Genomic DNA, 12423 nt, shown 5'->3' with positions numbered 1-12423 from the left:
GCCCGCCGCTCTGCTGCGCCCGCCGCGCCCCCCGGCAGCAGCCGCGGCCGCGGCGCGAGCCGGAGCCTGCCGAGGCCACCGAGCGCGACGAGGCCCCGGGCGCGCCCTCGCCGCCGCCACCACCGCCGTGCCGCCGCCATCCGCCCGCCGCTGCTACCGCCCGGCCCCCGAGCACGCCGGCCCTGCGCGCGCCTCGAGGCCGAGTCAAGGTAAGCCGCGCGCGGCCCCGCGGCCCGGCCCTGCTCCCGACCCTCGGTCCGCGCGGCTCCCGCCGAGCCGGCCCCGCGGGCGCATTGTTGTTTAAATTGCCAGCCCTCCAACCACACACGCTCCTTTGCACACTCCGGGGCTGACGGACCGCCCGCCCTGCTCGGGCCGCTACCCGGCTCTGCTCCGGGGCTAGGTGTCTCCTGCAGCCCGACCCCTGTTCCCCGCCTCGTGAGCCCGCGGAGGCCAGCAGCCAGCCTGGCCACCGGAGCTTCAGCCGCTAATGGCATCTCCCTCCACCCCGCCCCCAGCAAGAACCGAGCTTCTCCCATCCCTGGAACTCATCCTTTCCTCCCATCCTTCCCCCCAACCCCCAGCGAGCCCCCACGCACACCCCCAAAGCCTGGGACGAGCCTTCTGCCAGGGCTACCCACCCTTAGTTAGGGGAGGGGGGACAGGCTGGGGGGCGGGGAGCATGCATAGCACCGAGTGAAAGTCTGCCTCTCCGGTGCAGTCCTTCCTCCCCAACATGCCAGTTCCCCTCCTATCCTGAGGACGGAGTCCTCCACCACCCTCTACTCAATCGCAGCGCCTGGTCAGACGACCTCCTAGGAGCATTCTGAGCCCCAACATTGCAGTAAGGTGGTAAAAAATGGAAACGCAGAAAGCTACGAAGAGATTTTTTAATGCAATGAATGGGGAGTAGTTCCTTGAGCACCCTTTTATTCACCTCTTCTTTCCTCTTGGCTGCCTGACTGCCCTCACCCCAACCTGGATGCCTGGAAAAGGCGCGATTGCTTCTCTTCTTCTGCCCAGGACCAGTCGTTAAGATCTGATGTCTTTTTTTAGCCACACACACCCACAATAAGTGTTCTTGATGTTCTTGCATCCACTAGTTCCTCTGGACAGTTCTTGTCATAGCCCCATTTCTCAGACAAAGGCTTAGGAGGGAAAAAGAACCAAACTGTTTCCTGTGTTTGCCATTTTAAGGCTGTCCATCCCCACACACCCAATTCCTATTCCTGATGCTTCTCGTGCCAGTGCCTTGAACCTTCAGAATGAGAAAAAAAAATCTCCTAGGGAGCTTGATACAGTTTCTTTATAAATCTGCATTGTTGCTTCTGGTTTATGGCCACGAAGAAAATACCAGCCCCCACCCAAAATGCACCGCAGCCAAGTCGGCTAAAGGCTATGAGTGTTGGAGTCAGTAGGGGGCGCATTCTCTGCACTGGGTAAGGCTGCAGAGGGGGGAAGGGCCCCAGAGCTAGAACAGGATGTGCTTCACAGCGCCTTCTACAGACCATGGGAAAATGGGCCCAGCAAGACACACTGCACTCTTAGTTGGTGAGCTGACAGCAACATGGCGAGGGATTGAGTCAAGAGCAGTGATTTTTATATCTTTTAAAGAATCCACCCTGCATTTTAGAAGTTCTATCTTTTTACTTTTCAGAACTGTTGACCCTCAAACAATCTGCTTTAGTTCTTGACGAATCACCTTGGCACATCCTTGGTACATAGATTTCCCCTTGTCTGGAATTCTGGAATTCTTCCACCTTAAACTTTGTGTCACCATATCTTTCCAAGGTCAGATGGTATAGGGGAAAGCTTAAAACCTAAGAGTAACTGGTTTGGGGTATTGCTGATTACCTCCCTTCTTCATGTCCCAGATCTTTCCAACTCATTGAGAGTTAATCATTCTGGAGGTATGGTAGATGTTAGTGGGGTAGTAGTTTTTATAAGCATGTGGATGGGTGTCATGATTTGCAAAGCCTTGTTGGTAAACATCAAGCCCATGTTGAGTTCTCCATTATCAAGCTCAACAGTTGATTGTAAAATTTTGTTTCCGTCCAACCTTGGAATTGTGATTGCCATTCATTATCTTAGCCAACCACCTTTGCAAAAATGATGACACCAGTCTTCTGTGAACACTCACCTTCTTAGGGTGTGTTGATTTCCATAGATTTTACTCCTCTTGTTATTTCCATAGGTGTGAGATGCACAATGCGAAACCTAGGCCCCAGCTTTTGCACCATGATGCACAGGGTTGTACTTTTTGTACTGAACTGATAGGTGGCCTAGTGGTTATGCCCTGTACTACCATTTTGAGGATCTGGACTGCATTATCAATTCATACCGGTGGGTATATTCATTTTGGAGGGTGGGAACTGCAGCAGCAGGGAAGCCAGAGATTTCTTCCTCCTTGCTCACCACCAAAGCCCAACACTTCCAAAATTTTAGCCTAGCCACATTCCTCAAGGAACTGGTTAGAGCTAGTTGTAGTCGTGTGTTCTAAACAGAGAAATGACTTTTGACTTGTTTGAGAGAAAAATTTTAAGTTGCTAATATTTTTTAATCTTTTGCATTCTACACTCTTGTACATAAACTATGTTAAGTTCTCAGTTATGCTATTTCGATGAGCCTGTCTCAAGAGTTGTTAAGCTTCTAAAAACCTTAGATTCTTGGATCAGAACAGGCCTTTCCATGAACATGTACTTGCTACTAAAGATTGACTGGTTGTTGATACTCCAGGGTACTTTTAAGATTTTGTTACAAGTATTTTATATAGACACACCAAGATAAATTTATGGGGAAATGAATGGGTGTATTATTTGATACATACTTGACCACTTTGGTGCAAGGGAGACTTTTCATTGGACATTTGCTACCAAGTAATGTTTTGGTGAGTGAAAAGGAAGCAGTTTTGTTCAGGTATTCCATTAGAAACTTCACTATCTTGCTTTTAAATTATTTAGTAATTACAAGAATCAGATATTTAAATGGGCATTATTTATAAGTTTTAAATAAATATAACTTTGATCTGTATTTGGTCTTTGATACATAGTTACACGAGTTTTAAATGAGTAATTTGAAGGCAATTTTTTTATTTGAGGGTATTTGAGATGAAGTTTTTGAATATTCTTTTGTTTGATTTAGCAAACTATACATAAGATAGTGTTAATTGATGACCTTATTGGTAATAGCCGTCTTCCCCCTATAGTTGCTGTGAGCTCTTAGAAAAGCATATATTCTGTGGTTTCAAAGGTTTCCCTGGTTTTGACACACACACACCAAAAAAGGTGAAACAGTTGGGCTTAAAGGCTAGACTTTAGGTAAATTGTGAGGGTTCATTAAAGTATAGTAAAAAGCCTCAATTAACTAGAAGGGTTGGGTATGGGTATCCTGTTTAACTGAACTTTAAGTAGAAATCCTTCTTTATCTTCGCCCTTGTTGAAAATTTTCTAAGACTACCTTACTTAGAGGCTGCCATACATTAAACTAAATCTTTGGTTTGGGTTCTTACAGTCTATGGAATATATAGGTGATTGGGCTGTGAATCTCTAAAGACCCCTCCTCACCCTACTTATCTGGAAGTCATTGGTTTTAAACATACCCACTGTTAATTTGTTTCGCTTAAATTTCTCTTTTTTCCCATAAGCCAGAGTACAGGAAAAGTTCTAATACTATTTATATTAAAATAAAACACCTCCATATTGAACAGATTAAGTGTCAAGTAAGTTCTCAATTATTCTTATTTTGATGACCCAATCTCAAGAGTTGGTAAGCTTCTAAAAACTTTAAAGATTCTCTGATTAGAACAGGCCTTTCCATGAATGTGTACTTGCTGTCAAGTCACCAAACAATAAATAGGGTTTTATCAAGTAAAATGGCTTTTGATTTTCATTATAACATACATGGATACATTTATTTACATTTATGTTTGATTACTAAAAGCATGATTATATAAGGTACCCTATGAGTTGTTTTCCTTGTAACTACTTACAAATTTTGAAAAATATATCTATTAAAAATAATTCTTAGTATTTTGAAAACTTAGTATACTATCTGTTGATTGACGTATTTAAGATGTACACATTCTGACTGCACATTTAATTGAAAATTACAATTTAATAAGATAGCTGTTACAAAAAAGCAAGTAGGGATTTATAGAGAAAAGATAAAAGAAAATCTTCAGAATTTAAGTGTATTTTTTCTTTTATGAAACATACATAAATAACAATTGCATAAGTTGTAATAGACCTTGGCAGATTAATTCCATTAATATGTTTGTACACACACACGCACATAAAGTACAGTTTGCTGTTTTAGAGTTGAAAAGTAAGTGCAGAGAAAAGCATCAGAATTAAACATTGTAGTTTTAAAAATAACCTGTTTAAATCTTAGTGAAATAAACTTTTAAAAATTATGTGAAAATACAAAAATGAAATTTTTATTTTATAAGATTAGAAGCTAATTTGTAGTTTACATCAAGATGCCCAATACTGTTGTGTAAATAAGCTACTTGTTCAACTTCGACTTCCAAAGGACTTTCACTTTAAATGAATGTCATAACCCTGTTATGTCTTCCAGAAGGTAAAATACTTTCCATGAGAGCTTAACTTGCATTTAACCTGCCTAAAAAGGCATGAAGATTAAGAAAAATGTTGTTCCCCTATACAAATAATTTAATTATAGTTTGATTAACAGAGTTTGACATCTTATTAGCATCACATAAGCTTAAACTGTTTTAAACCCTTTGGTTTTGTAAGAGCTTGTGGTATTAAATCTGGAGCAAATGCCAAATTTTCTGATGTGCACCACTGTCAGTTACACATTTTATGTTGTTAGTTTGGAAACTTGGCATTTGAAACTATTATGAACCAAACAAAGCCCCACACTAACTGAGTTGATATTTTGAACGTAAAGGCTGTTTCTTGTTCATACATTGGTCCTTTCCACCTTGATTGTTGAGACACTTTATAAGAGAAGCCTTTTGCCCAGCATGAATGGCCATGGTTTCATCATGACTTCATGGTTTATTGTATGTTTTTCTGACCCTGTTAATTAGAAAGTGATAGGAAGGATGATTGTGTTCCTTCAGTATCTTAGTGCTCCTTATTCCTGTGATTTGGTCATGACCTACCCCAGGTGAGGAGTCAGCTTAAATGAGAATCCATATTCTGCTTTATTTAAGGAGAAGATGTTATCAGGCTTCTCAAATTGGGACATATATCAACCTGGTTGTATGGGGCTGTGTGTGTATGTAAAATCACAGATAAAATGTGAGCATTAGTTAGTGCCAGTTTTGATTGTGTACATTTTTGTTCTAATCAGTGTAAAATGCAAAATTCTGAGCACTATTTCTATTCTGGGTTCCTTCATCTCCATTATGTATTCACTGTCCTCTGCCTTTACGTATTCTTGGAGATGCACTCACAAGCTTCCTTGGTTTTATTGAACTAGCACAGTTCTAAGACAGCAGCTAAAGACTAAATTCTTAAGAATTTCAGCAGTGTTTCAGAAATAAAGGAAATCATAAAAGTTTTTTGGTAAGAGCTTACTGAGGGAACATATATCAGAGTTTCAGATTTAACTCAAAAACAGACACATCATCTATAAGACACTCATGCATTGTTTGACCAGCCCATAGAATTGAAAATAAATCCCTACACATCCTAATTCTCTCTTCAGTAAGGATAGGTAGATTTGTAATTGAGTTGCTCAACTTTGGGTTGTTTATGTTTATGCGACATTTCTCATATCACTTGGTTGATTCCTTTAATAAGGATAAGTGTAAAGGCTCCCTTGCTGGTCTTTGTGGTATTATAAAATAATACTGATGACTTGCCTGTTTTATTTTCCAAGTACTTTATAAACCATTCTCAATTCTCTCAGGACTGTACTTGTTTCACAAGTAGGGAAATTAAGGCACTACCATGTCCAGAGACGAAGTGAGCCCCGAATATGTCTGGGCTGGTTCCCAGGCCTGTGCTTGGACGACAGGCTTTTCTAATGCTCCTGTAAGCTATTTGGTTAATGAGGGCTCAGATGAGTGCTTCATAACTTCACAGTGATGTTCTGTGCTTATATGTCAGCTACCACCCAAGGATCCCAAATGGGCTCCACAGTTAAAGTTAGCCACACCCCCAACAGGAAAGTATAGATGAAAATTGTGATGGTAGCAGTTAGCTGAAGTGGCACATCTGGTTTGAAGTTACCTGTATAAGAATCTAAAAAGAAAGTTTGGTTATGCTCCTGTTGCGCTTCCCAATATTTTGGTTTAGGGCAGTCTTGTTCCTTCTCCCCTGTGAGCAGTTATTTTTGCTTAGACAGATAATTGCTGGCTTTTGCCCTTCTGCCATTTCTGTCGTTTTCTGAACCTTTTACACTGCATTTAAGAGCTCACGGAAACATGTGCTTCCCTTGAAAATCTGAAAAGCTTTCCTTTTCTGGTGAAAGCTGGCAACAATTGAGAACTTGCATGAGTGGCATTTTTTGAAACCTGAAGAAACTTCTGTGTGGTGGAAATATGGCAATATTATTAAAACTTTACATTGGAATTACCAATTTAAGTCAACAATTAGAATTCTTGCTCTAAGGTGAATATGAATAGAGACTTGGAGTGTCCTAATGTAGGGAGTGCTCAGAATCCTGGTTCAAGGTTGTTAAACTTAAAACAAAAAAAATGAAAACAAAACTTCTCTAGAAGATGTAGGGATTGATCATTAAGTGTCAAAAGCTGTAAGTGTTTTTACTATAGAGAATGCTTTGGCTAAGCCTTAACTTTAGGAGATGGGTTAGAAAAACTTGATAATTTAAATGTGTTGTTTTATTTTTCAAGAATGGTAAGAAAAGTACATTCTCGGTTACTATGGGAAAATTATTTCTGAAGTTTTGATAGTGTGTGGAAAATTTTTTTTAAGGAGTTGAAAATAAGCTACTTTTGTCTTATGCCATTTAGATGCAAAGGCCAGCCGCATGCTTCTGGAATGAATCCAGAGGACATATCTGGATGTCCTCTTAGGCCCGCTGTGAATTGGTTTTCTTTTTTCACATTTCTCTTAAGCCAGGTTTTCCACCTGTATTGACAGCAAACAGCTCTAAGCCTATGGAGTTCTCATGTAGACAGCAAAGTGTTGGAATCACTTCCCACAGTGTGTCCCTGCTTTGTGGGAATGCTGTTTTAAAAGTAGTAAATTGGGAAATGTTCCCCATCTCACACTCCCTAAAGGTAGATTGGGATGTTAGAGATATTCTCAATCTTTCTTTTCTTATTAAGCAGTAAAGCCTCTTTCTCCCTTTTGAATAAATTTTATGTGAACTCTAATGTATAAAATTAAGGGTTAGGGGGCCACCCCTCTGGTTGCAGTTGCTCAGCTTTCATCTTGTCCCTCAGGTGTCATCTTCCCCTCCATCCAAATTTGTATCTTATAGTCTCTCAGCACACTCTCAGAAGTAAACCCTAAAAACTATTGGTTCCATTGCTGTTCTAGAAATTCTGGTGGTCATAGCTAGGATTCTTGCCTGAAATCTGAAAGTAGCAGGATAAGCAGCAACATAATAGCATTTTCACTAGTCTCTTAGTCTGAAAGTCTTCTTAAAAGAGGGGTGACTCACATTTTTTAAATATATATGCAAAATCTAGATCACACTTTTATGTGTCTACGTAACTGTAAGTCATAGGTTTATTTTGGGTATTTGCAGATGTTCTATTGCATAAGCATTTTAAGTGCCACAGAGCTTTGTAAAGTTAAGAAGATGCTTACCCTGACATGAATGGTTCACACACGTATAAAAATACTACTAGATGTATATGTGTAAATTTGAATGCACATTATATGTGTACAGGAACAGATGTATGGCAAACACATCTGATTCTCAGGAATAATAATAGTTCATGCTTTTTAAAAGACTACACTATGGTGTGAACTCAGTTTTCAAAGTGATTTTTCTAGCATCTGATCTAGTTTAAGGTAATAATGATAACTGCTTTTAAGCATTAACTGGCATCATCTCATTTAATCCTCTGATATTTGAACAATAGTGTCCTTTGGGTTATACCATAAAAAAACAGATCTCTAGAGGTTTAAGTAACATTTTTAGGGTCACAAAGATAGTAAGTGGCAGAGCAAGTATTTAAACAGATCTGTCCAGCTCCAGGGCTGTATTCTTAGTCACTATATCATACCATCTTTTCTAGCAGAGGAAAGCTTTAGTGTGCTTGTCGTCATCTTGTTACAGAAGTTTGAAGTTTACGAGGTAAAATTTTTTACATGTGGCTGATAGGTCAGCTGAATTTTTGTCCATGAAAACAAATTTTGATGTAGGCTGTAGGCTTTACCCTTGTACCTATTTTCTCCTTGTTTTTGTTACCCCCTTCAATATCTCATTACCTTATACCTAAGGCTCTGGTGATTTTGCAGACCTTTCAGATTGAGTAGGTCTGGAATGGCTGTAATCTTTTTCTGTACTGCTACATACTCTAGAATCATTTCAGTTTTGCAAAACTAAAAACAGTTGAACTCGTTAAAGTAACCCCAGCTGGATTAAATCTATTAAGTTAAGGCAAAGTTAATTGGAGCCTTTGACATTGACAAAGTGATATATAGCAGGTTCTCAAATGTTGTTTCGTTCAGTGATCAACCTGGTTGCAGGTGAGATGTTGATGTTGTAAGAACTTAACTCCTGTTTATATCAGTTAGCCTATGATAAAATTGGTTTCGTTATACATCTTGCAGTTCCAAGAACCTACCAAGGATGACTTTAAGTGAGGACTTACTGCATTTCACTGTTCCTGGCCTCTTGGAATGGAGCAGATTTGCCAGGAAAGTGATCTTTCTACTAAGATCTTTTTAAAATACTTAACAGTTTGGGAACCATTAATATATTACCATAGAGTCACTCATTTAATATTGTCCAAAATGGTCTGGGAATTTGCATTTATTCATACATTCATTCATGCATTCATTTTCTGGGTGTGTTTGTGAGGGTGTTTCTGGAAGAGATTAGTATTTGAATTGGTAGACTGCGTAAAGATGATCCACCCTCACCAATGTGGGTGGGCGTCTGTCATCCAATCGCAGGGTTGACTAGAACAAGATAGGGGAGGAAGGGTGAATTTACTCTCCTTGTTAGCTGGGACATCCATTTTCACCTACCCCTGGACTTTGGCATTCCTGGTCTTTCCTCTCGGACTGGGACCTACACCATCCACTCCCCTGGTTCAGACTTAGACTGCATTACTGCACTGGCTTTCCTGGGTGTCCAATTTGCAGATGGCATATTGTGGCTTCATAGTCTTGAGCCAGCTCCTATGATAAATCTCTATTGTTATATTCTGTTCTGTTTCTCTGGAGAATTGTAACTAATACAACATATTAAGGGTCCATGAAGTCGAGGCACTGTATTTTGTGCCAAGGGTACACAGGCAAATAAAGAGATGGGAAAATGTAGTGGTTAAATCCAGGGACATTGACACAGGATAGATCTGAGTTCAAATCCCAGTTTTGCCATTTGTCCCCTGCATGACCTTGCATTACTACCTCTCCATAGCCTCTATTTCGCTCTCCTCCAAATTGGTGGTAATGAGACAGGTAGTGAGCAAGGACAAGCAAAATAGGGAAACAGAGTAAAACAGCAGTTTGCAGCCATCTAGTAAATCCTATCTTCCCTAAACCAGGGATACTCCTCCCCAGCCAGAGGGTAAGTAGTTTAAATTACCCTACTTAGGGAGACAAATACCAGAAATCTAATTAGTGCCATTTGCCACCCACACCCAAGGACAAGTGGAGAAAATAAGTTTCATTTTGGTACTTCAGTATAAAGCTGATGAATATTCTATTTATTCTCCCCTAGATGTCCAGCCTTTAAAACTCCTCAAAACAAAGATCCCAGGAGCATGCCTGCACCCCCCCTTTTTTCCCCATAGGATACGTCTCCTAAGCTCTAAGGAGCCCCACGAGGCATGCAACCAGGGCAGCAATGGGCAGCAGCACTACATCCCAGGCAAACCCCTGAACCTATCCCTAAGGCCCCCCTTTCTCCAACTCCTTAGTGGGCCAAAGCAGACCAGCCCTTTCTTGTTTTACTGTCCCAAGCTTTAATAAATGTCCTCTAAAATTCCCCTGGACTCGTGTTGTGAAATTTTTCCTGCATGAAGTCAAGGGCACACTACTGGCTTCGCGCTAGGCACACCTGCTCAGGGCCTGGTCTTCTTTCTGTTAATAATGATGGGATTATTGTGCAAATTAACAGAAAGCTTAATCTGTAGGGCGTTTTGACAGCAGTGACCATACAACACATGCACAGTGAAAAGCATCTGTAATGGTTTGTAGGGAACTATACTTTGTATTTTAGGTTGATTCATCAGAAGCAGATCCGGGGACAAAACGGATTATTAAAAAGTGATGAGGGTGGGGAATGGGGGTGTTACTGAACAAGAACAGAGTGGGCCTGGCCGGGCATGGCTCATCGGTTGAGCATCGACCTGGGATTCAGGCTCTCAGGGTTCAATTCCCGGTCAGGGCACATGCCCGGTTGTGGGCTTGATCAATGACTCTCTCATCATTGATGTTTCTGTCTCTCTCCCTCCCTCGCCTTTCCTCTCTCTGAAATCAATAAAGATACATTTTTTTTAAAAAAAAAAAAGAACAGAGTGGGTCTGCCTTGGGCCGGCTGGTAGTGTATGGGTTCTTGACTTCATGCAGGAAAGATTTCACAATACAAGTCTAGGTGATTTTGAGAGTACATTTATTAAAGCTGGGGACAGTGAAACAAGGAAGGGCTTAGGATAGAAGCAACAGGAGAGCGCCTAGGTGGGGCTGCTTTGACTCTCTAGAAATAAGAAAGAAATTAGCCTAGGCAGAGCAGCCTTGGGCTCACTGAGACATACGCATAACATAATATTTTAACCACTTTTAAGTGTACTGTTGTTTTTTTTATGTTTTAATTTATCTTTATTGTTGAAAGTATTACAGATGTCCCCTTTTCCTCTCCCCATTGATCCCCTCCACCCTGCACCCCCCCTCCTGGGCTGTACAGTTCTGAAACATTAAGTGCACTCACGTTGTCATCCAGCTCCAGAACTCCTTTCCCTTGCAAAACTGAAACTATACTTATTAAACAATAATCCCCATTCTCCCCTCCTCCAGCTTTTGGCAGCTACCCTTCTACTTTCTGTCTCTATAAATTTCACTACTTTTAATGTCTCATAGGAGTGGAATCATTCAGCATTTGTCCTTTTGTGAGTGGCTTCTTTTATTTAGCATGTCTGTGTTTATGTTTCCAGTAGCCACATTGAAAACAAAATAAGTGAAATTAATTTTAATAATATTTTAACTTAGTATATCCAAAGTATTGTCATTTAAAAATCAGTATTTTTTTTTAAAGTCGTTCATGAGATATTTGGCATATTTTATACTAAACCTTGGAAATCCTGAGTATGTTTTAAATGGGCAAAGGACTCAAATAGACATTTCTGCAAAGAAGATATGCAGAACTGGCCAATAAACATGAAAAGAGGTTCAACATCAAACAAGTGTTGGTGAGGATGTGGAGCAATTGGGATCTTTGTGTACTGTTGGTTGTATGTAAAGGTAGAGTTGCTATGGAAGCATAGAATGAAGTGATAGGATGACCTGGAAAAGATACTTGTACAGCCATGTTAATAGCAGTATTATTCACAGTAGCTAAAAGGTAGAAGCAACTCAGGTGTCCATTAGCAGATGAGTGAATACGCAAGATGTGCATACATAGAGGGGAATATTCAGCCTTAAAAAGGAAGGAGCCCAGCTGGTGTGGCTCAGTGGTTGAGCATCCATCCAGATCATCACAGGCTTCATCCCCAGTAGGAAGGCAGCTGATCTATGATTCTCTCTCATCATTGATGTTTCTATATAAGGGAGGGAAATTCTGACATATGCTATAGTGTGGATAAACCTTGGGGACATTATGCCAAGTAAATAAGCCAGTTACAAAAAGACAAATACTTTATGACTCCACTTATATAGAGACAAAGTAGAATGGTGGTTTCCAGATGCAGAGGGAGAGGGAGAAATGGGGAGTTATTATTTAATGGGTATAGAGTTTCCATGTACAAAATGAAAAGAGTTCTGGCAATGGACAGTGGTGATGATAGCACAGTATTATGACTATTTAATACTACTGAACTGTACACATACAAAATTTACCATCTTAATCATTTTTGTTGTATGTATTTTACCATGATATAAACTAATTTTTAAGGATATCTCAGTTCAGTTCAGACTAAGCACATTTGGCTATCAAGCTTAATAGCCATTTGTGGCTAGTATCTACCTTACTGGAAAACACAGTTCTTAAAAATTTTCAAGCAACGTTGGTTTTCTTGCTGCGTGTATAAATGCTGAAATAGATTCTTTTTCTTTTAAAAGAAAAACAAATTATGTGTGCATAAAAATC

At 40.3% G+C, this 12423-nt stretch overlaps 1 protein-coding gene across 4 annotated transcripts in view; it reads left to right on the top strand.

Moving 5' to 3' along the window:
- The first annotated feature begins 109 nt into the window (after positions 1-109).
- ADNP (activity dependent neuroprotector homeobox) overlaps positions 110-12423 on the top strand; it is a 31792-nt gene continuing 19478 nt past the window's right edge. Inside the window, exon 1 of one of the 4 annotated variants that reach the window (XM_087819164.1) lies at positions 110-209. Coding sequence is in view for 2 of the 4 variants with exons in the window: in XM_016214413.2 (XP_016069899.1) it covers positions 2202-2343 (142 nt within the window). In the remaining 2 variants the exon portion in view is untranslated. Of the gene's footprint in view, positions 210-819; positions 2344-12423 lie in introns of those variants that run through there. The other 3 variants (XM_087819165.1, XM_016214413.2, XM_016214411.2) reach the window with 3 other exon arrangements.

The sequence above is a fragment of the Miniopterus natalensis genome, chromosome 7 (assembly GCF_054644295.1).
Source record: "Miniopterus natalensis isolate mMinNat1 chromosome 7, mMinNat1.hap1, whole genome shotgun sequence".
In the NCBI taxonomy this organism is placed as follows: domain Eukaryota; kingdom Metazoa; phylum Chordata; class Mammalia; order Chiroptera; family Miniopteridae; genus Miniopterus; species Miniopterus natalensis.
Note: the sequence above shows the minus strand (reverse complement) of the source record. Positions and strands in the feature narration are given on the sequence as shown.